This window comes from Tinamus guttatus, unplaced genomic scaffold (assembly GCF_059628265.1).
Source record: "Tinamus guttatus ecotype Peru unplaced genomic scaffold, ASM5962826v1 Tinamus_guttatus_pri_ptg000242l, whole genome shotgun sequence".
Classification (NCBI taxonomy): domain Eukaryota; kingdom Metazoa; phylum Chordata; class Aves; order Tinamiformes; family Tinamidae; genus Tinamus; species Tinamus guttatus.
The window spans coordinates 6,997,240-7,024,855 of record NW_028288776.1 but is presented as its reverse complement, the minus strand read 5'-3'; the positions used below and the strand labels follow the sequence as shown (position 1 = coordinate 7,024,855).

Sequence of the window (27,616 nt, the reverse complement as noted above, 5' to 3'; positions counted from 1 at the left end):
GCTGGGCCGATCCGCGCTGGCTCCGCCGGCGGGGCCGGGGCGGGAGCGGGGCGGGACGGCGGGCGGGGCGGGGCGGCCGCCGCGTGCTCCGGCCCCGGGCGGGGAGGCGCGGGGCGGACCTGCCCTCCCCCCCAGCCCGACCCCCCGCTCCGCTTCCCCCCTCGGCACCTCCGTCCCCGGCCCCCGCGGTTCGATGCTGGCCCCGCGCTCCGGGGCTGCTCCGCTCCGGACCCCCGTGGGCTGCTTCTTGGCTGTCCTGGCACCCCCCGGCCCAGCGCGGGCACCTCCTCTCCTGTCCCACGCTGCCTGCAGCACCCCTGGTCTGCTGCCATGTGCCACATGTCTGGTCCCCCAGTCCAGTCCTCCCCACCTCAGGCTTCCCCGGTTCTGTCCTGCACCTCCCAATGCCTCGAGTCCCCACATCCAGCCCCACAGCCCTCTGGCACTTCCAAATCCGTCCCCCAGCAAACCCAAAACCCAGCCAGGCCCTGGGCTCTGCAGCACCCCCAGCGCACGGCCCCCCGTGTGTCTGCACAGCCCCCCGCGCGGGCACAGGGCTGGCAGCATTGCCCTGGGGCGCCCCACACTGCCAGCTGCTCACAACCCCATGGCTGGGCCCATGGCTGCCACCTCGCCCTGGGCCTGAGCCAGCCCCAAGCAGGCGCTCCAAGGGCCGAGCTGCTTCCCCAGGACGTGGTTCCCAGGTGAGGGAAAGTCCAGCCTGGCTGCAAGCCCTGTGCCAGCATCTCCATTCTTCAGAAGATCTGACCACTCTCTTCTGGTTGTTTTTTTCCAAAGAAGAAACGCATTTTGTAGCTGGCTGTGGCCACGTGGCATGGATGGGGCATGGCACCCCATGTCACAGAGGCAGAAGCAAATGAACTTTTGCAAATTTCCTAGTCCTTAGGGGAAATATTTTAAGTATGTTTACAGCCCACTGGGAAGTTACGAGAGCCGTGCGCTCCGCACAGGCTCCGCAGAGCTAAACGGTGCAGGACCATCTCCTCCAAGGCAGAGAGGCTGGTGCCCTCGGGGGCGGCGAGCGGCCCTGGTGCAGCGCGGGTGCTGCCACCTCTCCTCAGCGAGGGAACGGGGTGTTTGCAGTCCCCCCGGCACGTGCCCCTGCGCGGGAGGACACAGGCGCTTGGGGGACATCGCGGCGATGGGCTCGGAGCCGGTCGCGCGTCCCCTTAACGCCCGCGCGCTTCTGCCTCACGGCCCTTTCAGGTCTCTCTCAGGAGACTCCGACGCTCATATCCGTCTCAGCTGGCTTATAGATAGCGGCTCTTGGTTGCCAAGGTTACTGGTCCCTCTGCTTTAATTAAGCGTTTATATAAGGTACTGTGTATTTTCAACAGCTGGGGGCCAAGGAGCGTGTCGGCCTGGCGCTCCCCACGGGGGGCTGCGAACGCGGTGACAGCCCGTGCAGACGAGCCCCCGCGCAGGTCACCGCTATTACTTTAGCTGCTCTCACAGCTATTCATTAGGGCTGTGATTAACCGTGAGCGGCCACCTCTGGCTCCGCACAGCGTGGAAGGGGCTGCTGGCAGCGAGCGAAGCCACCGCGCCGCTGTGACAACCTCTCTGCGGAGACAAAAGCAGCGACCACGCGTTTCATGTCCTGCTGGCGCGAGGCCACTTCCTTGTGGGGGCCTGAAAAATATTCCCCTTCGGAATTAGACATCCATGTGCATCACACAGGCGAAGGGGGTAGCGGCTTTGAGCTACTCCTAGGTAGGACCAACGTTACATGCCCAGCACGTGGCCCAGCGAGGGAAAAGCACCGAGGGCTTCGTGAAATCATTTGGGAAAGAAAGTTTTGTGCTCAGAAACTCCAGCCTTGGCTCCTGCCAGCACCCCGCTGCCTTTCGCAGTGGCTTTATTTAGCTCCTGTCCTTTCACTTCTGGCTGTCGGCCAATGCGCAGGGCAGGCCAGCGATGAGAAAGTTGATTTTGCTAATTTAGTAGAAAGAAGCGGATAATAGAAAACAAGTGAGTGGAAAATAGTGGTAGCTGAACGGCTGGGGGAGGAAAGGCCGTGGGGGGAGGACGGGAGGTGCGAGGAGAGGCGTGAGCTGAGTTTGAGCCAAAAAGCGGTCGCTTTGGTCGTGCGGCTGGTGAGCGAGCGGTGCCAGAGCCGAGCGGAGCCGCTGAGCGAGCGGCCGGGGGAGACGAGCGGCAGCGACGGCCGGTGCTGCTGGGACCCGAGCGCTCCACAGATCATCCCATCTCCCGTGCTGCAGCCTCCCCGTCCTGCCTTCCAGCAGGGCACCCGGAGCAGCACTGAGGAGCACCCGGCTGCGCTGCGCCGCACGCCTGCTGCTCCGGGAGGGCTCAGCTTGCTCCCGGGCGAGAAAGGCAGCGTCAGGAAAGAGGAGTTCATCAGAGGGAAGAGGATGCTACCAGTGAGTTGCAGACGGATAGAGGGAGGATTTGCTCAGCAGTTTCCTGGGATATTACATCTCCTCCGTCGCTCCTGCAATGCAAAGAGCACCGTCATTCTGCTATTTTTAATAGCAGTGACGCAGGCAGCGAAGCTGGCTTCAAAGCTGGGAGTTTGTCTTCTTCTCCCTGTGCATCTGTCCTGACTCATCTTCCTCTCCAAGAGCCTTCATATGTTCATAACCCAGTGAAGGGAGAAAGGAAAAACAAAGCCATTGAAGTAAAACAGATCAGACAGCAAAGCTCCAGAACTGGAGATCCCTTCCTGGAGGAGAATAATAAACACTGGGACTTTGCTGTGTCCAGGAGCCAGGGAAAACTGAGCGAGTTGGACACCCGGGCAGATTCTGAGGGCACGTCCGTCCTAAGCTCATCTGGCCCGGTGCAGCTGCCAGCCTTGGGCATGGCCTCGTGCAAGAAGAACGTGAGAAGATGCTCTAAGGAGGTAGCCAGAATTTGTGCAGAGCTGCACGTCCCAGGTTTGGGCTGATGCTGGCTCTGCACAAGGACATGCTGGTTGCCTTGTCCATACCAGTGGTGAGATGGTTGTTGTTGTGCTTTCAACGTCATTTACTCTGCATGCAGAGGGGAGCAGCGAGCAGCCCCCGCAGAGCCCTCCTTGAGGTCGGAAGGGTGGTTACGGCTTGGCAAGGCGGATGCGGAGCAAGCGCCACATGGGCTGTGTTTCCCCTGCCCATCCATGAGGAAACCTCACCTCAACCTGCAAGGGCTGTGGGCAAAACTGAAAACTAAGGGGTTCAAAGGCCTAAAAAGATCATTTCTCATGGCTGTCCTATTTCATATCTGCCCTGCACAGGGGTTAGGGAGGGGACAATGCTGACATTCAGACAGGAGGCGAATTCCAGACAGTCCCTCTGGGAGGCTGCTGCGAATGAGCGCAGAGGTTTGTGACACTGTCTGCTGCGTTGCGGCTGCAGGACACCAGCACAAAAAATGCTGCAATTGCGAGAAGCCCTGACCGATGTTCACAGACCTCGTGGCCAAAAGGGGCCATCGTGGTCACCTGCTCTGTCCTCCTGAACACCGCAGCCACGAGGTTCACCACATGTTCCTACCTGGAGCCCATCTGGATGAGCTTGCCAAGCCACCTCACAGTAAGCTGCTCCCTTTACTGCTGAAAAAATGCCCCTTATTTCCAGCTATAACATACCCAGGTTCAGCTTCCAGTCATTGGCGCGACTTGGTCTTTGACTACAGCATGAGAAGAGCCTCTGTAACAGGTTGTTTGTGCACAGAGGTACCTGTAAGTATGTGCTCGGTCTTCACTGTGTCAAGCTACTTGATCTTCTGTTACCAGACCCCATTTTTCAGATCACAGATCTTCCTTCTCTGACCCCATTCCCTCTGCAACAGGGTAGCCGAGTAGCCCAGACGTCACCTCTAACATCCTTGCTGAGGGCTTGCAGGGGACGTGCATGACCTGGCAGGTCACAGAGGGCTCCACTCCCACTGCATACCATAACTTTATGTGCCTGCATAGGCTGGTATTCCCCTCCCTTATACATCTGTCCTACCTGCTTCCTTTAATTTATGTGTGTTCACAAAGTTTTTCTCCTTGGGAATGAGAAATCTCCCACCTTTTCTGCCTCCGGGGCATTTCCAAAGCCCAGAGGAAGGGGATTCCCCGTCTGCTATCAGCCAAGCTCTCTCATGTCTATTTTTATTGCCACCTTGCGAGTTGAGCTTTGGCTGCTCTTTTGTCAAACCAGTTACACCTAAAAAGCCAAAGTGATCTGTCTGGGGGAGAGAGACAGACCGATAGCGCAGAGGGGCAAGCCACAAGCCACAGAAGTGTTTTCTGGAGCAGCTGATCTTTGCACGGAGCAGCCAGGGAATACCCACCCTGCGCAGGGCTTCCTGCAGAGCAGTTACAGGATGCAGGGCTCTTCTTGAAGGCACGAGAAAGACCATTCGAATGAAATACGTTGAAGCATCTGCAAGACTTTTCCTTTGATACGTCTCTTTGATGAGTCCTTTAATCACTATTTTTTCTCTCTCCAGGAAACAGAGGAAAGCTATAAAAGCCTCTCATCTTCTGCGCATTTTAATGTCACAGATTTTCTAGGGTATTTCTGCCAGCTGTAAGATGGGACAAGGGGACTTTCTTGGGCAGAGGTTCTGCTGCTGATGTACAGACACATGTGGTCACCAGCAAAACCCACTTTCCTCCCTTTCAAAACTTTGAGACAAAGCAGTAGGAGGGCTCATAAGACTATCTCAAAATAGGGATAATTTATGGCATAATTCTAATCACGAGACCCCATGCAGTGGGTATAGAAAAGGTATTGTGAGTGTTTCCAAATGAAAGTTAATTTTACCGAATCATACTGGCATATTTTAATGATGTACCAGCAGATGGGGTGAATGCTTGTTCCTGGATATTACCAATAAGAAACTTGTGGGCAGAAGGCAAAGATAACTTACCTCTTTGCTAAAAAGCAAGAAATTTGTGTTGGGAAATTGGGGAAAGATAATTTGCTTTAGTAGTGGTATTAGTTCCCAGAAAGAGAAGTAATAAACATCAGCCACCAGATGTCATCCCGAAGCTGATGAATAACTTCCAAAATGTTCCGGACAAAGGGCACTGGGGAAGCGAGTGGGACAAAACTGGAAGTGCTGGAGTTTCTTTAGCAGGATACAAAGCAGCAGGGATCACTGTGCGCAGCGAATGCGGTGAACACTGGCACAGTGATTGTCTATGGAGACACCGGGATATTTCACATTTAGCTCTGGGCAGTCTTTGCAACTTGCATGGTTAAATCCCAGCCAAATGTTATGCACTGAAATTTCACTTTAGAAAATATAAAGGAACATAAACTTCCTTATAGAGGAAGTTTAGTCTTCATGTAAAGTCCCATTCTAGAGCTCAGTCATGTTTGAGCGTTCGCAGAAGACACTGCCAGATCTGAGTAGTCACATTTGCTTAGTCATACATTCAAATATGATGGATAAGATAATCATTGTTTAATGGCTTAATTACAAAAGCTCCGTATGCATGAGCTGTCATTTGCATGGGTATTTGCATATGGGTGATATTTAGCATTTGGGAGTGTGGGAAAGTCATTGCTAGTGAAGGAAACCCAAAAGCAAAAACGAATAAAACAGGACAATTCTTTCTTTCCACACAAAGTACTTTTAAGTTGTTACTGTAGCAGAACAACTATATTTTTTGCAGGTATATTTATACAGAAAGATGCATTATACACTTGGGTGACATTCTGAAACTAAATCCAACCAATAAATTACAGTTTTTAATCCATCTCTAAGTGTAGATCTCTGTTCACTATTACCTGTGGAGTCCATCAAGCACCTTTTGGACTAAGTTAGAGAAATTAGGTGAAAAAAATGATGACAATCAGTGAGGAGGAAACATTGCACACGACAAGATTCAGCGATGTGCTCGAGCCCGAAACCGTTCAGCTGCAAATTCGGCAGTTTTAAGTGTTTGGGGTTGCTTTTCAACCGAAGACTCTGCAGTAGAGGAAGCTTGTTCTTTTTTTAAAGAGTTTCAGCAGAAGCAGCTCAGCTATTGCCAAGGACCAGGGCAGAGGAACAACCCCATGTAAACCGTCCCCTTCCCAGCGATTTAATGAGATCCCTCCATGATTCGCAACGCGGACTTGACGTTTGGCAAAATTACAACTTTTTCTGCACACTGCTTAAATACGAGCAAGGTAGAATGCTTTGAAAACTAGAGAACCGCAGAATTATTACAGTTTGGCGATCAAATAAGAAAAATAAATAAATGAACGGAGAGGCCGCCCGCGCGCGCGCCCCCCCGGTCCCAGCCCCGCCGCCGCGCGGGGGCTGCTGGGAGGCGGGAACTCCCCCGCCGCGCCTCCCGTCGCGGGGGGCCAGTCCCCTGACAGCTTCCCGCCCACTGCTCCCGGTAAACACGCGGTGATTGGCTCTCTCGCCTTTACGTCACAAAGCAAAGCTCGCACTTACTGGCTGAGTCTCTTATTTACCACCCGCCTTTAAAGGTTGGCCAATGAGAGGGAGGCGCCCTTAGCAACGCCCCTCTCTCCTTCCTGTCACTATTGCCCCCGGGAGTCGTTGTCTCAGTTTCGATTGGCCAAACCGCCTGCCTCTCAAGTCTCTCCCGGCCAATTACGAAGCTGGGCACTCACGTGCACTACCAGCGAGGCGCGCCACCTGAGTCCCTCTCTTCCATTGGCCGAGCCTCTCCATCAATCTTATCCCACCGGCGGTGCCCATTGGCTGCCGGGCCGGGCCGCTTTTCGGGCTCCGCCCCCCGGGCGCCGCGGGCGGAGCGGCGCGGGCGGAGGCGGGGGCCGCGGGCGGAGGAGGAGCCGGAGCCGCCGCGGCGAGCGCGGCCCCGCAGCCGGGCTCGCTCCGCGCATGGGGCCGCCTCGCTCGCCGCAGCGGCGGCGCGGAGCCTCGCCGGGGCGCTGCGGGGGCGGCGAGCGGCCTGTGCGGCCATGAGCGCCCGCGCCGCCCGCGGGCCCTGCCGCCGCCGGCGCTCAGGTAACGGCGGGCGCGGGGGGAGCTCCCGGCGGGGAGAGGGCAACCGGCCCGGGTGTGTGCGTATACGTATCTACACATATATATACACACATATATGTGTATATAACACATCAGAGTTATGTACCACCCGGCCACCGAGCCCGGGGGGTGCGAGGCCGCGGCGCGGCTGTTGCCGTCGGAAGCGCTGCCCCGTGCGGGGTACGCGGGCGTCGCGGTAACGGGAGGCCTGGGCGCCCGGGCTGCGGCTCTGCGGCCAGCGGGGCCCTGTGCGGGGAGGCGGCCGCGGGGCGCCGCGTCGCGGGCGGCTGGGAGCCGTGTTCGCTCCCCAGCGTGCGGGCTGCCGCGCGGATACCCCGGGAAAGGTAAAATCCTGAGTACTGAACTGAAGGGCATTTGAGTCTGGAAAGTGGTTTTTTTTTTTCTTCTTCTTCTTTTTCTCTTAGGTCTAGGTTCCTAAAAAGGACTTTCCAGCTAATTTTTGACTAATTTGTGCGTAACCTCTATGCTTCAGCTGACTTTTTTGTTTGTTTGTTTTTTGTTTTGTTTTTTTAAACAGAGGTCAGAGTTTAGCATATTTTGTTGTCCACAAAATCAACAGACATTCAGTTCCGTGCCTTTAATGAGGCAGTGGAATTTACGGCCAACGATAAGATGTTTTATGAGAAACTCCGATATGCCCAGCGGATTAGGCATAAACCTTTCCATTAAGTCATCATCTTTGGAAATTATTATTGCATACCTTATCCTGATGGGCCAATAAAAACGTCATTTTCTCTGACTCTTGTGAAAGTTTGCTCTATAGTTACAGGCGTTTCTATATACTTCTGTTATGTGTTTTGTTTGTCACCATGTGAAACTTCTGTGTGAAATGCAACTAACTTGCACTGAAGGCAGGTGTGTCTCATCCCCCAACCTAATGGGAGTATATGCTGTTTGGTGCCTTTTTTTTTTTTTTTCTTCTTCTTCTTATTTTCCTCCCCTTGTGCCACCATATCCTGTCCTGTTTCATTAGGATGAACATCTTGAAGCAGAGTTGGAGATGAGGAGGGATCAATCCGTGCTTCAGTACTTAATGTTTTTTGTGACTGTGGAAGGAGCAAAGTGGCCCAAATGAGATATTCTTAGTGGTGCATCCCTCTTGTAACCTAACTGTATCCCCTGATTCTATACAGCTGCTTACATTGCTGTAATTCTTTATGTAAATGATTTCACAAATTCGCGAAGGAATTGCAAGGTTAAAGCAGGGGACCGTTGTTTCTGCTGCAGAAAAGAACGAAGCTTGTGGTTCACTTGCATAATAGGTTTCCTTTCTGTATCCTTCCCCTAGCCAAAGAACCCTGTGCTTGCACAGGAGCAGAGCTTTTGCTGTATCTCTGCAGCATGATACTTTGCAGCCTGGCACAAAAATACCCAGGTGTTCTTCTAGGCACGATCAAAAAACAGTCAGCGTTCAAAACTTTGTAACCTTTTTGCTGCTTATTAGTATTTTAATATCATTTCAAGTTGTTCTTTTATCAGTAAGTACATCTAGTAATCGGCCACTGTAACCCACTGGCCCCATCTGTTGTCTGTTGCCAAGTCCTCCTTGGCCATGGTGACTTAGCCAGTAAGCTGCTTTGCCTGTGGCTCTGTCGTTTTTTCTTAAGTTGAACACACGAATGCTCGTGGCTAAGCCACTTTCTGGCTTGCTTGTTCCCCTGCTTGTGCTGGAGAGCTGTAATTGCTTTTGCAACCGGGAGGGGAGTTAGTTGGAATAACTTTGCTCTTGGAAGCCAGGTTCGTGCGCTGCAGCTCACCAAGGTGAGGTGGGTTTTTCCCCTTGGCTCCCAGTCTGCTTCAGCTCGGGATGCGCTGGATGCTGTTCCAGTTGAAGAGCCGTGTTTCCAGTAACTACAAATTTAGGAAGTCCTGCTCTCGCTTCACAAATTCATCCATTGGAACTGTTACTGTCCCTGTAAAAGGTAGATCTTGATTATTGGGGTGCTGCAGCACCTCTCGGTATTCAAAGGCTTTCATTCTCCTCACCTCTTCTCAAGAGCTAAGCAAACATTGCCTGCACTGAAAGCTGCAAGGCACGAGCTGCCTCTCAGTGTCTTTACTGAGCCCTATAGAAGCTGGGGGATGAGCAGTGTTTCCTCCAGGGCTTGCAAATTTCTTATTTTGGCAGCCTAACATAATATATAAATCACCCATTTGAAGCAGCAGCTATTTGTTGTTCATTATTTACTTTAGTTTATTTGACTTTAGCCTGGTAACAAAGCCTTATTGCAGTCTGTCTGCATTATGGATTGAAATCACTACAAGCAAGTTAGGGAACAAATGGATTTTTGTAGGCTTTTTTTTTAAGGCTCAGTTTTGTATTGAATTTGGACTTTAGAAATTGTTGGCAATAGTGTTGGAATAAAGATCAAATTAAGATCAGATGCAAGTCAGGTTATATTTGCCTTGCAAGCACAAAACTTCAAACTGCTTCAAAACTGCTTGCACCAAGCACGGGCGCAAACCTCCAATCTCAGCCCCATGTCTTGCATTCTGCAGCGTAATGCCTGTGGGCTCAGGCTTCTACTGGGATCAAACTTGGCCTGGTTTACACAATAAATGAGTTGTTTGTTTCAGCACTGCTTCTTGAGGAGCTTTGTTCGCATTGACGATGCAAAATCAGCTGCGCAGGTTAGCAAACCCCCCAGTGTCTGTACTGGAGCAGCAGGGGTAACACAGGGCCCTTAGGAGGAACATTATTCCTGCCTATGGGAAACTTGTCTTGCGGTTGTGCTGACCAGAGCCTGGGGTTTTCTGCTACCTTAAATGAAAAGGTTTGTTTATTTGCTCCGAACGTTTGAGTGTCGTAACTGGGACGAGGCTGGATCGAGGGCTCGCCGCGCTGTGGGCAGGACGGCCGCGGCGCGAGCTGGGCCGAGCCAGGCGCCAGCCCTGGCGCTCGCAGCTGCCTTGTGTGCGCGAGCGGGCAGGAGTGTCCTCCTCCCGGGGACTGGAGGGGAAGCTGCAAACAGCAGTGACTTTCCTGGGTTAGGAAAGTTGACAGTAGCAGTTGAAAACAAAATTGTGGAACACCTGGTTCTCTTTACCTATTTGGCATTTGTTTTTTGTGTGTGTGTGTGTGTTTCAACCCCAAACTCTCATTCCCTTCCCCCCCAGAATAATTGCTTAAAAGTCAATTCAGTCCTTGAGAGATTTTGTTCTTTAGATTTATTTGAAGCTTCTCTGAATTTTGCACATGCTATTGCAGTGAACGCTTGTTTTGGTGGTTACAACCTTGAGTGGCACCTGCCAGTGAGATTCCTCTGTGTTTTTGTAGCACAAGGTTTTTCAGGCTACACCAGACTGAGTTTAAACAGTTAACTCTTGGCAAATGTCTTATGTCAAAGCTTTGGCATCCTGTTCTTTAGAAAACCTTTTCAAATTAATAACATGCATCCACCAGATTCTTTGCTTTCCAGGCTGAACGCCTTGTGACAGTTTTGTGTCTAAAAATGGTGGTTGTAGTTAAGGTCATCTTTAAGGAAATGATGAGTTTGACTTTTGAGTGCAAGTATGCACATATTATGAAGATACTTGGGGGAGAGAAATAGTTTTAGTAATGTAATAAAAAGGATTTGGAAGGATTTTGTTCTGTGTTGTGGGGCATAGAAAGAATGCCTGACTCTACTGGCTAGTATATCTTCCTAGCTTTGCATTGGTGTGTGGGGTATAACTTGATGTGATATTGTGAGTTTCCATCTTTAAATAGTTCCAGGTGTAGGGATTGTTTTTCAAAACTAAATAAATTTCTTCCTTGCTGATAACAGGTTTGTATCTATAATAATCATCCCCCCCCAAAAAAAAAAAAAAAAACCCACAAAGCATTCTCTTTATTCTTCTTCCTTTTTTTCCCCCTACAAGGTTTGTTTTTAAACCAAGAAATTACACTGAAGTATGAAGCATTCTAAAATTGTGCTTTTCAGTTATGTGGTAAGTGGGCACTTGTAATAAGTAGGACATGTTGTAAGTGGTGTAGTAGTAAGCAATGTAGGAGGTAGAGCATGTGGGCAGTCTGGAAGATGCATTTCTAGAAGATTTTTGGCTTGGCAGGGTGGCATTTTTGTGTCCCTGTGTGTAAAGGATGTTGGAGAAAGTGTGGTCTAAAAGCTGAGGATGTATCAGGAAACAGAGTTTTCGGTGCTTTTTATCTGGCTGTTAAGCACAGCTTAAAAGTCTTTAAGCTGAAGTTTAACATGGGGGGGATGGGGAGAAGTGAGGGAAGAAACACAACAACCTGTATGTCTGCAGCAGGATAGACTTGGATTCTGTTCAGTGCACTTTAATTAACCAGATGAGGTGGTAAATTAAAGTGCCTCAGACTGACTTGACAGTCAATTAAACCTCGGGTGATTTCATTGAGAATGTGATCATTAGTGTAATTGGCTAAAATGACAGGAGGCCTCCTTGGAGTTGTGCCCGCTCAAAATTTTCCTCTGATTCTGCATATGCAGTCCTGGATTGCAAACTAGACAAATGGAGCTCTCTCCTAATAATTTCCAAGGATTTTGTGTGGCTGTCTGGAAACAAGCAAGCTTTAGCAGGCAAAAATGAAGGAATGGGTTACTTGGGAATCCAGATGGCAAAACCTTTGGGGGTTTGTGTTGTGTGAAGCACTTTGAATCTCTCCTTTCATTGTGGGTTTTGTGTAGACTTTTGCAAAGTTCACCATGTGATTTCAATCTAAAGGAGATATATATACATACAAAGCTTTTTTTCATTGTTTCATATATATATGTGTGTGTATACATATATATATATATACACACACACACACACACACATATATATACCCACCGAGTTTAGTGAGCGACTATATTGAAACTTTGATCTTTTTTAATGGTATCTGGATGCTCAGAAGAGTGTTTTTTTTTCCCCCCCCCCACCCCCGCTTCTGCTTTAATATCACTTACCTAACTTGATATTTTCCTCCATTTGGGAAACAGCAATGCTCTCCTGGTGTTTTTGTATGTATCTTATTTGGTCTGAGTACTAAAATGTGTAGAATTTATAGCCCTGATTTACAAGTAGCTTTGGTTTGTTGCCTGCAGAGCGGATATGTCGTTTCAGTAGAATTAGTGGGGGTGTCTACAAGTTTCCTGGTCTACTTTTATGGAGTCATTGCCATCCTAGCATGACTCTCTGCATTTTTAGGGGCAAAAGCTTGATCCCTGGCTTAGAAAGTGACTAACATGTGCAGGTACTACTGTGAATTAAGTTCTAAAGCTTAGGTGTCCCGTCTCTCCCCGCCCCGCCACCTCCCTGATTACGTTGGGTTTTTGTCTAACTCCAAATCTACTATTCCAGGAAATGAATTATTAACACTATGGTTTCCTATTTGGACTCCATCAACATTTTTTTTCCCTTCCTTTTTTAAACTGCGTATGCTCCTTTCAGATCAAAAAGAATTATTTAAGGGCGCCTTAGAAATTCCAGAGCTGAGGAGCTTCCCTGGGCTTCATGTTCTCAGCAAGGGGGATGGAGAAGTCTGCCTGTGCTTGTGTTGCTTCTGCACCAGTTCCAGGCCTGCAGGGCTCCCGGGGCCCGAAGGTGAGGCCAGAGGATCTGGGTGCTGATCTCCTGTGTGGCAGCCGGGCACACGGTAAGGTTAAGTTGCAGCAGTATCATCTGCAAAGTGCAGCAAGCTCACACCTGGGCGAGTCTGCATGGAAATTCTGTAGGAACCCTGCAGTGTAGGGCTTGATAAAAGACTAACTGCTCTTAGATGCTCGTAAGGCTCTTGCACCCTTCCCTGCCTCCCCTAGAAGCTCGTTTAGGGAAGTAAGTTTTAAGATGCTTGAAATAAAGATTTTTGTAGAACTTGCAAAGTTGAAAAGTATGCTCTTTTTATTTTCATTTTATGGAGAGCGCAATCTCAAATGGATTCTACCCAGCTCCCCAGGTTTTGCCTCTGAAGGTAGGGAAGGACTACAGCTTTTTCTGGAGCATTGGCACAGAGTGTCTCGGATACCCTGCATACAAAACATGTGTCTTGCAGCACTGCTGTGTGTTCAGAGGGCAGCTGGTGAGCTGCAGTTTTTCAGATGCTCTTCAAATTAAGTAGTGCATTGCTCAGGTTTTGCACATCTGTGTAAACAGAAAGGTAGTAGCCTGATCTGCTCCATGCTTCATAACTATCTTGTCCACTGTAAAGCAACAAAAAACCCCACTATTTTATTGTTCGCCTCCTCATCCTTTCAAAAAAATAAAAATCTGCGTGACTTTACTTTTCTCAAGTTTTCGAGGGACTCACTGAAATGCTGCAAATGAACAGCTAAGTGTGTAAAAGATGAATAACCTCCTGAGTCGAAAGTTTAAAGAAAAAAAAAGTAGGCCACCTGTCAGGTTCGCCAATCCAAGGCGGATTTGATGGCCTCCAGAGTCATCCTGATTACTTCATCATCCTCTTAAAAAGAAAAAAAATCCCCCCCCTTTTTTTCCCTCCTGCTTGACGAATATAGCTTATTTCCTGTGTTTTCAGTCAAACTGACTGCTTGCAGGGTAGGGGGGAGAATTGTTCTAGCAGTTCCTTACAAGAATTTGTTTCTGTAGCAGGATTGTGGATATTTTTACAAAATTGGGACCTAGATCTTCAGTGGATTTAAGCTTATGTTCCTGTCGGTTAAGGAACCGGTCTTTAAGCACTCGTACATGGAAGTTTTTAAAAACAAAATTGTTGGTGCACCAGCTACTATTGCTGACAGGTTATAATTCTGCATAAGTCAACTGGAATTTGATCCCTTTTAATATTTGGGGCTCCTTTGTTCAGTTCCTAATATGAAAGGGCTTCTTGTGATAGCTGTAGATTTGGTCACCAACTGTTACTCAAGTAAAACAGAACATAACGTATTCTGTGGGTTTCCTCTTGCTTAGCTGTTTGCTTTAGCAGCTAATGCTTACTTAAAAAAAGGGAGAGGGGGGAAGGATGAAGGTTTTCTTGTTATCACTCAATTTTGAGCTCTAAATGTTTTTATCTATTAGTACCAAGAGCATAAGGGATTTCCTAGAATCTAAAGAAAACAGTTTAATTTGTCTGGCCCATCTTTTTTATGAAAATGATTTGCTCCTTGTGCCCCTACCTGCATGTACTCTGCCTTTTTGTTTGTTTATAAACTGGTGCAAGTTGAATTTACAATAATCACCGTCTCCATTTCTTGTATTTTAGCATCCAACAAGAGCAGAGAAGACAGCAAAGTACCTAAGATGTGAGAAGTCCTTTCTTATCAAAAGGAAGCTTTGTTTTCAAAATGGACCGAAGTAAGCGGAATTCAATAGCAGGATTTCCACCACGCTTGGAGCGCGCCGAAGACTTTGATGGGGGCAGTGGAAGTGATGGGACTACATCCCAGATAGGAAGAGTTTGGACCTCTTCATACAGAGCCCTGATAAGTGCCTTTTCCAGACTTACTCGTCTTGATGACTTTACCTGTGAGAAAATTGGCTCTGGTTTCTTCTCTGAAGTGTTCAAGGTGTGTGTTTTTTTTTCCTCTCTTACTTAGATGTGTGAAGTTTAGTTTTGCTAACATGAATGTTTGTATCTTTGAAATGCGCAGGTAAGAATTTTATTTGGGATGTGAGAGATTTAGTACAGATCAACTCTTTAATGAAACGTGTGTGTTGGGGGGTGGGGAGGAGCAGTTAAGCAAAGATAAACTTCTAGCAAGCCCAGTAATTATTTTATTAAGGCTCTTACATTAAGACAGTGCTGGTTTAGTCAGGTGGTAGCAAAGAGGTAAGCATCTGTTCGGGAACTTTTATTGAATGAGAGAAATCCTTGATACTGGATTTATTGTACGATGCATAAATAAGTCTGCTCAGTCTAGACCTGTCCTCTGCTCAGCCCTTTCAGCAGAACTAAACTAGACATGAGACAATGTCAATCTGCCATGGGTGGCATTACCCTAAAAGTGATGTTGATAGTCTGGATATCTTGTGTCTGTTTTTCCAGAAACAACCACAGGTACTTTTGCAGGAAAGCAAGGGTTGGCAGTCTCTTCTTTCACATCCATTAGGAGTAAGATCTCTGTTTTGGTGCAAAGGGATGGGAATTCATTGTGATTCTGTCTTAGATGCAGTTCCATGCTCATTTAAGTAAGTTTCTGTTCTGCTAGGATATCAGCTTGGCCACCTCTGACTAATCCTCCTGTGCTGATCATCAGATTTCATGCAAGAGCCTTGATGAGCTTCCAGGAAAGAGTCTCATGGTTTGACACTGATAAAGTTCAGTCTAATCTGAAGGCTTGCGACTAAACAGTCAAATTCAATAAAAATTCAGGATAGTTCTAAACATGCTGCTTAAGCATCTTTCCAGGAGGGGAGAAAGCTCTGGTGACATGTTTTTTGAAATACCTGTGCTAATTTGAAGAGAAGGCTTTTTCAAGTGTGTATTTGTGATTCTGTGAATAGCAGTTTTTAGATTAGCTCAAGTATCTTGGCCAAAAGTACTTGGACAGCCTTCAGAGTTTGTCTTGTTTTGTCATGTGATTGACAATTGCCTTCAGTGATTTCTCCCTCTCCACCCTTTTCTGTGGAAACTCCCTTGTTTAGTATCATCTTTCACAACGGATGGAAATTGTTTCCTTTTATGTTATGAGTGGGAGTGTTTAGATATCATTCCTGTTGCTTTGGGTTTTTTATGTATTAATTGTGTGCTATGAAGGGTGTTTTAGCATTTCTAGTGCACCTTTATTCATTTACAAATTAAGCCTTATGGGTTACTCAGCATAATCTTTTTTAGCATCATCACTATAGTAATTTGAAACTCACTAAACGCTAAGTGTTTTTGAAACTAATTTAGAAAAAAATGAGCTTCGTCAAACTGTATTAGCAGTCCAGTTAGAAGCAGTTGGCTGACTAGTGTCTGTTCTAATTTTCAAAAGCTAGGGAAGAACACTGAGATTGTTCTTTGATTAAGCAAAAACATATTTATGTAAATGGGCAATTTCCACCCATGACTCCAAACCTTTAAACTCCTTGCTGAGAAGTGAATATGTTGCAAAATCAGTAAGGACTGATGGAACTGTAAGTAATTGTCGAAGAGATAAGCATCATACACTGAAAAATAAATGCCATATTAGGAAAAAGATGGTATTTATTGTAGAATGCATGTGCAGAGCAACAGTTGGAATAAAATCTGGGAGATTTTTTTTTCTGATTATATTTGATGCTTCAAAGCCATTACTAAATACTAAAGTTTCTAGAAAATTCCTTCAGCTGTTTCTGTTAAGTCTGCCTTCCGCAACTGAATTTGTGAGAGAAAATGAAAAAGTTCTGACCCTTTGTCTGAAAATTAAAAATGGTCGTTCTGTATTTGTTTTCATGAGTGCATGGAAAGCTACTTCACAGATCCAATATAGAGTTGTATGAACTGTCCTGTGTGTTTGTGTGTTGGGAAGGGAGTGTTGCTGTATAGATGCGGTTGGTGTAGATTTTGAAGGTTTTGGCTGTTATGGAGGATACTGAGGTCTTCTGGCATCCAGGGAAGAATACACGGTTTTGTCTTGGATGCCAGAGCGCAAATTTTGGAGACGGAGCTCAAGCCTGCAAGGTCATGGCCCTGACCACCTTGAACTGTCCTCACAACCTAAAGGAGTCAACTGTTATAGAAATTAATCAGCAGAAAAAGAATTGCTTCTTACAAAACCTTCTAAGCAGTTATGTTGCTATAGTCTGCATCTTAGGCATGTACCTGGGAAGCTAATTCATGTGAGCAGTGGAAAAAAAAAAGTGCATAAGATCTTAAATCAGTTAATGAAATTATTGATGCTTAATGGTAGATGGGAAGAAGCAATGCAAAATAATCTACCTTTAGTGACCTTAAACTCCTAAAATTTTAGGAAATAAGGCTAGAACCCCTGTGAGAGGCATGGTCATTTGTCACCTTCAATGCCTGACCCACTGCCTGAATCGCTTGTGACAGATGCTTGGCTAGTTCTCTAAATCTGCATCTATCATGGTGCTACTGAATCTGTAGGTAATTTGTTCCATTATCCTTTTATCTAGCAAACTTAACTTAAATATTTAACTTAAAAGTAGATTTCAGCAGTTCAGTGCTTGTGTAGAACAATTTACTGATGCCTTCCTTGTGACACCTCTTGCCTATCTGAAGATCATCCCTTTTGATCTCCTCTCTTGCCTAGAAAAGTTTTGCTTCATTTGCTCTGTTCTCACATGTCGCTATTCATTCTTGGTGCTTCCCTGAAATATTTGAGATCCACACTTCGTGAGCATGGTTCACAGATCAATTCATCAGTCCTGTCTGTGATATGTAGGCCACACAGCCTCTGAAACTCACCCTATTCAGGTGTGTGAAACGCTATGTGCTTTTGGTTGAGTTAACAAGGTAAGTGGTGGGAGCAAATGGGTCAGCATCTTCAGGACATTTATGCTGTTTTTGTTTATCATACTGTAAGGCTTGTTGTTTGAATATCTTAAGTGATGATCTCCAGTTGGTAGTCATTATTTTGTGTGGGCAAATCCATGTGTTCTGAATTTCAGAGGTGCTGACTGATCAGGGAAGGTGGGATTGTTTGAATGCATACCTTGCATTTCAAGCCAGCATCCTATTTCTCATATTTATTTAATGTGTGCAAGGTACTTGTAGAGTATGCAGCACACACCTGTTTAATGAGAAAGGAGAACCAGGGTTAATGTAGAACTGTGCTAGGGATTCCATGAAAAACACTCATAAAACAAGTTTTTTTTTTTTTCTTTTTTTAATCAAATACTCTATGGGAATAGACTTGTATCAAAACTGCAAGCTCTATTTCCTTCCTATCAGGCACTATCACTTAAGAAGAAGCCTGTAAGGCATACTGTCATGTGGATGGGCTTGATCTCTGGAACATCTGACTATGACGAATCCGAAAGATACTGACTTGGTTTGCCCGAAGTGGCTGTTTCAGAGCTGCCTTTTCTGTGCCGTATGACTGGATTACTATTCTGGTTGATTAACATCTCTGTGTTTGTCTATAGTCTTGCAGACGTTGAGGAGTCCAGTACAAAAATATTTGATGTTGAGCAGCAGTTACTTCAGTCTTTTTGCCTCTGGAGTAGGTTTGACAAATCTCACTTTAGAATCAACAGTGAAGAACAAGAATTGTAGTATAGAGAAGTGAGGGACTAGCTCACAGACCTTTGGACACAGGGGTAATAGGAATATACAGGCTACTTTTTTTTTTTAAGTGTCTATCTTGGTTGACCTGAATATCTTTTTTTTTTTTTTTTCTTTCTTGTTATACTTTGCCTTTATGTCAATGTAGATGCTTCAAATGGTTAAGATTATGAAGGGATATTAGATTATCCACTCTATAATAAAGGTTGTTGTATTTTACCAATACGTGGCATTTTATCTGCAGCGTACGTTGGCACCGCGTACAGTGAATGCAGTGGTGTTTGTTGGTTTTGTTCTGTGTGGTTTTTCTTTTGGTTTGTCTTTTTTTCCCCCTCCTTCAATTTTTGCACTAAAGACTTTGAAGACTATCATCATGGATTCCAGTGCCAGGAGTTTAATCTTGCTATTGTAAAATTTGTACCTGTTTGGAAGTTTCTGGAATTCATAGTTCACCCAATTGTTCTTTGTATTTCTTGGCTGTAGTGGCGACTTTTTATTACTTCTTCTTTCCTCTATGTAAAACTTGATGTGTGTTATCAAGTAACGTTTCAAACCTTTTGATCTGCTAGGTAGTTCCTGGTTTTGATTTCCCACCTCCCCACCACAGGTTTATCTGGCTCTTACAACATGGTCTTTTCCACATCTTCTCCAATTTCTTCTTCTTTATTTTTTTTTTTATTTTTATTTTTTTAATTTTTGCTCCGGAGTGAACATCCTAAATCAAAATAGTCTGGGTCTTCATGTAAAAAAAAAAAACTATCTTGCTTTATTTGTCATTGTCTTTTGTAACACGTTTATTGTCTTTAACAGGAAGGGGCTACAATCTTATCTATATTTAATGGGCCTCAAATACATGTAGGTATTGCAGTTCCCAGCAAAGTGAGTCTTCTGTACATATTGACATGTAGAGATGATTCATTTGGTGTATTAGTTTTTGCTCAAGTGTACCTATGTTATGAAGTGGCCTTCACTGGTTAGTGAAATAATAAGGATAAGGTAATCCTACAAACTCATTACTTTCATTTTTTTTCCAGTGGGGACTTTGATCAGGGAGTTGGCAGTGAGTAACACATAACACTGAGTAACATTTAGTCTAGTTTGTTCCTCTGGAAGCTCCCTAAAACTTCCCTATTTAATGCTGCTTTGCCACATACAACTGTATCTTGAGCTATCATTAACCAGTTTTTAATCTAGTTATACTGGGCTGTGGAACGAAGTCAGACTTCTCACAGAAGTCTGTGTTTATACAGTTATGGTAAGACACTTATGCAGTTATCTTAATAAATCTTGCCATCTGGTTTAACATGTAAAGCTGGGAAGGGATGTTATGAGATGTAGTGTGATCTCCGTAGCTGAGCTCAAGTATATGTGCTCTGTTCTTGGCAAATATTTGCAGCCTGTTCTTAAGATTTCCATCACAGGAGGTTCTAGAACCTGCTTTGGTGTAGCCAGGCCATGTTTTATTCATTTTGTTTCTACTGTCCTTTTATATCCAGAACTGCCCAGTTTGAGTTGTTTCTACAGCTGCTTATGTGTATTCGCTTAATGGCACAGATAGCAACTCTTTGCTGAGGGAGGGTTCAGTTTTCCTGTGACATTTAATGCTATATCATGTCAACAGAGGGCCACTTCGAAGAGTAAAATTACTGGGAATGCAAGGAAGCAGGGAAGGAGCTACTAGATTAGCTTTGCAAATGAGAATGAAGCGGGGGGGAAAAGTCAATTCAGATTAAAAGGAGAGGATGACTGCAGGCAGGACATGAGAGAGGAGGAAGACAGCAACAAAATCTGAATTTAAGAATAAGAAGATTGAGCTTATGCCTATGCATAGGGAGCCCTACTGGAGAAGAGCTTGGAGGCTTGTGAGTCAGAAATTGCAGATGTCTCTCACCAGAGCTGCAGTCTGTCAGCTAGGGTTTTGACAGATAAACAGGCAACACAGTATTTGAGCTGTGAGTATATTTTAAATGTGAGCTTGTGCATTATTAGCAGTCTCAGCAGGACAGCCAGGAATAGCCCTGGTGCGGAGCCTGCCCGCCCGCCGCTGCCGGAGGTGGTTCCCCCAGGACACTGGCTGTGCCGGACACGACTTCTTGTTGCCTCCTCTGTGGGCACCTGTTTGCTGCGTGCGTCAGATGTCAGTCGTCAGGATTGTCAAGCCAATGTGTTTCAGTAGCTCTGAATCTTTTTAAGAGAGGTAAGGGGTTAAATTTCAGTATAAATAAAGCAGGTCCTGAAGATAAACTCTTCTCTCTTTAAAATCCTAACATACCCCTTTGGTTATTATTTCAGAACTTAAAACATAAACACTGAAAACAGGAAAAAGCTTCCTTCTGCCTTAATTTGGTGTTAAGGGATGAATTTGGCCTGTAGTACAAATCTAGCTTCCTTAGAGGTTGTTTGACAGGGACACAATCATAATGAACCTGTGGCCCCACTCAGATGTGACCCTCACTAAAATTCATTCATTCTGACATGCAAGGCACTCTTGCTTTTATATTTGGCAGAACTGAGTTCTCTCTGAAAGACAATATAGAATTGAGGGATGGTTCATGAATGTTGTCTGATACCATCCCTATTTTGGTTATTTTTTTCCACTTTGAAGCCTTAAGGGACGATATGTGTTTAAAAATCACTTTATATTACCAAGAGTAATTTGAAAGTTGTCACCAGGTAGCAGGTCTAATGAAAGCTTTGCCTTTTGTAATGCTGCTTAGAAAAATAAGAGCTTTGTGGAAATCATGATTTCTATGATACTCTTTCCTGTAGTTTGACTTGACATCACTGCAGGTAAGATCTGAAATTGTACTAAGTGAAGCAAATTAACAGGCAAGGGTAAAAAGTGTTCGGTTACATTCGCCTTCACTTTTTCTGCTTTGGTCAGCCAGCTTCTCTACTGCTGGGAGAAATTTTTTTGAAAGTTCAAAATAGGGTAGAACTATCCTTATACCTTTAAAGGTTTTAATAAAAAGCCAAAACAAACACCAGTGCAACAGATTTTGATGCCAGATTATTTAAAAGAATGCTTCACAAGAAAACCAAACAAAATGTTAATGTGAAGTTGTCAATATGATATGTATTTATCACCTCCTTGGGAATGTGGCCTCTTCTAATTCTTGTTGAGCAGTTGGTATAATGAATGGCTGGGGTTAAGTCATTGCTGTTTACACAAATACTAAGGACACTGGTGAATTCAGCAGTGAGAAAGGCAAGCTGGTCCTGCAGCAAGTGGGACCTTGCAATATCCTCAGCAGGATCTTTAGCATGGGCATTTTGGTAGCTTATAGGATGCTTTGGGCCTTTCCTTCTGGAAGAAACATTGTGCCAACCTGAGTATCATTGTGCAGTTTCTCAGTGGCAAAGCAGGTGGCAAGATTCCCTTGGCACATAAATGTTTTTGGGTTTTTGTCTTGTTTTCCATAACAATTTCTCAAGCACAGTTAAATGATCTGTTTAGTTTTCAGTTCTGGATGGGGATATGCTGGGTTGGCAGCCCTGGGGTTTTTTTGCATTTTGCCAGCTGGCAAATGTGCACATTTGTGTAAGCTCATTCATAGCTGATACTGAGAGACAGGTGCTGATTTACTGTTCTTCAAATAACTGTACGCTGGCGCGTGTCCAGTATTAACATCAGTGGGCCTGGAGAACAGAGTGCGCTGCTTGTTCAGCGCCTTGGGACACACCTCTGAACACTTATTTCACTGTCACTGCAGGAAAAAAAATCGGTGATGGATTTCACTGCTTGTGCCCGAGGTATTTGTGTGTTAGTAATAAACAGCCCCGTGCTGCTAACATGAAATCTAAAAGGGAAAAGGCAAATAAATAATTGGTGGCAATAAAAGGGATGTTGTTAAGCCTCGGATTCGCAGGGAGCATGTCCTCATAGCCCTTAATACCCAGCAGTAACGATGAGAGAAAGCAAGCTCTTTATTTTATGATATGGCTTCCGTTAATATTTACTGCTCCGGTTGCTCTGACCTCTCCATGTGAGTCATCCTAAATGCCCCATTCCCGGTAGCCACTGAGGCCACATCTGGAGCACAGGGAGGCCCTTCTCCCGTCCTCGTGAGCTCTCCCTGTCTGGGAGCCGAAAGGCCCAACCTGGCCGAGCTTGTAGGAGTCTGCAGAGGCTTCAGGGCGGCAGCGGCAGCGCCGTGTTGGGCAGCGACAGTCCCTGCTCTTCTGGCTGAGGCCTTCGCGCCATGGTCTTCCTGGAGGAGAGCAGAGCCATGAGCTTGCTTTGAATAATCTGCTCTGAGACAGTGTTGCTTTGTGAACAAACCCATAGCTGACAATGTGTCCAATGTTGGATCATCAATGACAGTTTACTACTTTCACACCAGCTGCAAGTAGCAACTCCTGCAAACTTGCTTCTTTTTCTTCCTAACCATTACTGAAACTGGAGAGACACTTATATAATTGTCACGCGATATCTTATGTTCTTTCTTACCAGGAGTTCACTAAAGGCTTAAGTAAAAAGAAATTATTTAGAATTTTTGTTTTGGATACAGCCTCAGTCACGAAATGTCGCAATTTATAAAGTTTAATTATCCTTAAGTGAACAAAATGTAGCTCCTTCATATCCCATCCTTCATACTCCATCCTTCAAATCCTAATGCTGAAGTTGTGATTATAATAGCAGTAGCTGTATGTCAGCATGTTCAGTTTTGAAATGTGAGATTAACTTCCTTCCTCATGCGTGAGTGACATTTGTTTGAAAGACTTATAAAGGGTACTTGAAATTATTTCTGACCAAAATAAAACTTTTTCTCAAGCTCCCTGTACAGACTTTTGAAAAGAAAATCAACAAATATGTGCATCTGGTAGGCAGCCTTCCTGATATTGCTGGTACAATGTGGGGGATTGTGTACTCAGTATCAAACCCGTTAATAGGCATCTGAAAGATTGAAGGCCAAAAATATATGCCAGGAAAATCTGAAATGTTTTAAATAAACATCTGCAACTTGTGCAAGTACCATCATCTTCCATACAGAACAGAAGCATAGCAATGAAGGAAATATTTTACCATAAATGTTAAAAATCAAATAGGGAGATAAGGACATAAAGGCTGTACTGCATTATGCATTATCCTTGGATGTTGCATTAATTTTTTTTGCAGATATCAAACTTGCATTTTCCCTGGCAGGTAGATGTAACTATCACCTTCACTCCTGCAACCTTATCTGTAAAATGGAAATAGGGAGAAGTATCTCGCCCAAGGCTATTCAATGAGCTGACGAGGTAGTTGACATTAAGAATGAAGAATGAGCTCCCAGCCCTGTACTTATATTCAGGAAGAGAAAGAAAAAAAAAAAAGAGGATTAGGATCTTATATTTGGATATAGAGTATAGTCTGAGCTATATGCTCTAGTTGTGTTATAACAAAAAACTTAATGCTCTTCTGCATTTTGTTGCCTGGCACCTACGTGGTGTGTCCACGTTTGAACTTTCTCCTGGGCTGCAGCAGGAACTTTCTATGGCTGCATCCTGCCCAACTGGCTGCAAAACCAGTCAGCTCCCCCACCCAGGCTGGGCCTGTTTGTATCTGATCTCAAGCTGTGGAACAATAGTCTTCTGATTCGTTTGTGCTTTCTCTCAAAATAACACTGTAGTCTCTTTTTGCTTTTATGATTTAATGATTTGATTGAGATCAAGTTAATGGCAGAGAGATATGCCTAGACTGCTGTGAATAAATGATTTGTTTTAAATAAATGAATGCTGTATTCTGGGCTATGGTTACAGTTGGCTGCGGAGGGAAAACAAAAAGGCAAAAGAAAAATGATTTTTTTGGCATTGATTAATTTATAAAGTAATTATTACTCATGCAGTAATTATAAATTCAGCTTAGTTTGGCAAAGAAAAATGGAAACCTGTTTGACTATAGGTGTGAAATATGCTATAATCAAATGTTTTCCTTTGCTGAAATGGTGCCATTAGAAGTTACTAAAGTTATCAAAGTAGGGTCTTTGTTCGATGACAAGTAGCAAATCTGTTGGGCTAAAGGGAGAATGGTTAAACTCCAACTTCTCTGCATGTTTCTCAATATTTTAGTAATAGAAATTTAGAGTTGCAATTACTATCAGGCTTTTAAAAGGTGTTATTCAGAAACTATTCAAAAATTCGGAACCTGTGCTAAAGCTCTTATAGCACATATAGACTAGTTTTGTTTGGCAAAGTTTTGTTATACTTGGCATGTTTCTCTCTTGTTACAAGAAGCTAGAGAAGCTAGAAAGTAGAAATGTTATATACCACCATTCTGAAAACAGTCACAACCCAGGATCATTCTTCTAACATCAACATAGCAGCTTAATAGCTGGCCTGATTTGTTCTTTAAGCTTCTATTTTTGCATTGCAGATTTTTGTAGTGACAAAGTTTTGACTCAATACAGGCCTCAATACTATTAATATATGTATCTGAATATATACATCTGAGCTGAAGAACAGGTTTGCCTCCTCAGTTAAAAGGAGTTCTCTATAGTCAAATGTATAGTTAAGAGTTCATGCATTCTTCTAATAACATTCATCCTTGAAGCATGAATATACATTCATGGAAAAATTATCTGTATGAGCTTGGTGGCTTAATTCTGAGACTGAGATGCAGCTGGCTCCATTGTATTTTTTATTGTTTTTAGATCCCTTGTGTTGTCACAGTATGGAAAGAGGCTGGTTTTGAGATGAGTCTTTCATCAAAGCCAAATGGTGGCCTGCTGCAGGATTGTTTCCCTGTAATTTAGCAGGGAGTCCTACCATGTAGCTATTTCACTTGAATAACTATAATAATTCTAATATCTCATGTATCTTGCTAAGTTTACTGTGGATCCAGTTAATCAAAGTTTTTCCGCATAGCGTAGTTTAGTGTTAATGGCCTTCTAGAAGGATAACTGAGGCAATCTAGTCTTCTGATGTTATCGCAAGAAAAAATAGTGACAAATAGCAAAGAGAAATTTAGAGACCAAAGGTGCCTTAGGTTTAAAAAAAAAAAAAAAAAAAAAACCTATTTGACAGTTGCAGTCAGATGCATCACTAATATCATGAAAACTGCTAGCTGAGTCTAGAGGTGAAGTGGCAAGGCAAAAACTGAAGGGTCTAACATGGAATGGAGAAAGAATGGATATTAGTGGCTAGAGCTAGGGAAGCAACATAATTTTATGGGAGAGATAAAGCAGAAGCAGAGAATTATTTATGTAGTAGGCTGCAGGCTGGATACCCGAAGAGGGGAATGTAAGGGGGGAAAAAAAGAGGCCTTGAAAATGATTAAATAGTTTTGGAAAGCAACAATAACAAAATACTTCCAAATCATCATTATATAGCTGGAAAATAATGAAAGTACAGTGAAAAACTAGGATTGAAGCTGCAAATTGCATTGGCACATTTACAACATCAATATTAGGAAATGTTCTTAAGATATTTCTTCCAAGGACACCTGGAAATGTACAGTTAATAGTAAAGGTCACAGGGCCCTTGTGAAACATAAATCAGGCTGGATTTCATTTATTTCTCCCTTCTTTAGTCCAGGAAAAGAGTAGCAGTAATATAAATGTTTAGATTTTCAGGAAGCTTTGACATATCTATGTGACTTTATAAATCCTAAATATCATTTAGTAAGAAGTTTTTAGGTAAGCAGTAAACTGAAAAATCAAAAACAATTTTTGTAGAACACTTCTCATATATGCTTGCGATAGTGTTTACGTAGTGACTAGTTCTTTTAACCATGAGCCCTGCTCAAACACTTACAAGAGTTCCTAAATTTTGCTAATTCTGTACCTGGACCCATGACAACTTATACTTACCCCCTCTTTCAGAAGAGGCTAAGAAGATCCAAGATGAGAAAACATGGTTTGGAGTCACAGTGAGCAGCCAGGCCCTGCATCAAGCTGTAGGCAGTATGTGCTAACAAAGAACTTGATCCTAGAAGAATCAGAGTGCAAGGGGACAGCTGCCTGCCCACAACAAAACAGGGAGGCAGTATCTGCTTTCAGTGACCTCTGAGGCAGACGGGCAGGTAATTGGACTGAGAAGTCAGCAGAAGATGCAGAGCAGCATAAGAAGCAGCTGTAGGATTGTCCAAATATTTCCAAGCTCAGATGTTATCATCCAGAAAATCACTGAAAGGTTATTTGTTCTGATATGCAAGTAACTTTAATTAACAAGGATGTCAACAGCTTTAAAAGATGTACAGCAACCTGCTAGTTACATCGGTAAAAGGTTTGAATTGCATGAGTGGATCCCTGCAGCAGCAGTGTTTCCAAAATCTTCGTTGGCTTCTCAAATTGTTGTATAGTTGAAATGCCTCTTCTTGTATGTGGAAGCTTCACAGAAGTGTCTTCAAAAGATGAAGGATAAGTACCAGATAGTTTGGCATGATTTTAGCAAGGCCAAACTGATATAGATAGATATCAAGCTGAATATTGTCTGCGATTTGACTGATGGGTAAGGAAGCACAGAGGAATGTGTGACTGAGAGCTCCTCCTATGTAGGTGAGTCTCATGGTCCAAAGCTTGACCGAGGCCCTGGTGATAGGACCTGCCTTCTGGAGTCACTTCCAGATTGGCGGTCCTTAGCAAACAAATACTCAAGCTGCCAACCCTCTCTCTGAGGAGAGAACATAATTGCCTTTATAAATGTTTCAAGTTACTTGTATTGTGCTCCAGAGTCTAGCTGGTATTTGATTTTATTCATAATAGTGGGTATTGTCCTCTTGGGAAGGTGCCATCCTGCCTTCAGTTCAACTTTTCCTTCTTGCTCAAAGGGCAGCTAGTCAGAGGGAAGGTTCCCTGTCCATCCCTTCTCCCAATACCTTTGATTAGGACAAGAGCATTATGAGTATTGCAGTGCTTGCTGAGAGACTGAGACGACAGCCGAGATGCTTTTTGAGCAGCAATCCTTCCACTGTGTGAGGTCTCCTGTCCTCTGCCAATGATTATCCTGGGTACTCCCTTCCTCGATTCTGTACCTTAAAAGTGCAAAAATTGAGCACTCTAAGCTGTTTAGAAATTACATTCTGAGGTTTATTTGATGATTGTGAAGAAGCAGTTTACATCAGATTCAGCAGGAACACATCCTTCAGCATCTGAACAGTCTACAGAAGCCCAGATAAAATCGCTGCCTTGGGCTCATAACATCCATTGAAATGAAAATGTGCCACAAAGCGTTGCACAGTCTAGGGTGCCTTTTTGAGACCAGTCACATAGGGAGATGCTGGAAATCTGAGGTATGTTTTGGAGAGGGAAAAGAAAGGAGAATTTATTTTTTCTGTTCTTTAAAAAACAAACCAAAACCAAAAAGCAAACAAAAAACAGAAAGAAAGAGCACCATTCTAAACCTCACAACAAAACCTTTTTTAGCCTCTCAAGACTGAAAACACTCCAGGAATAGCATTAAGAAAGAGGATGAAAAAAAATATTGCAAAAACTGCTCAATTTTCTTTGGCTACGCAGTCAGCATTGTGGACAGTCAGACTCTCGACGCTGTGACTAACCACTTCCTTTTGCCTAGCAGACCTGAGAATTGAAGAAG

General features: G+C 44.4%; 1 protein-coding gene across 1 annotated transcript in view; it reads left to right on the top strand.

The window, feature by feature from the left end:
* The first annotated feature begins 6,858 nt into the window (after window positions 1-6,858).
* Window positions 6,859-27,616, top strand: part of TESK2 (testis associated actin remodelling kinase 2) — a 69,466-nt gene continuing 48,708 nt past the window's right edge. The window contains exons 1-2 of the mRNA XM_088526144.1: window positions 6,859-6,951; window positions 14,153-14,456. Of these exons, the coding sequence (XP_088382270.1) occupies window positions 14,235-14,456 (222 nt within the window). The 5' untranslated portion in view covers window positions 6,859-6,951; window positions 14,153-14,234. The remainder of the gene's footprint in view (window positions 6,952-14,152; window positions 14,457-27,616) is intronic.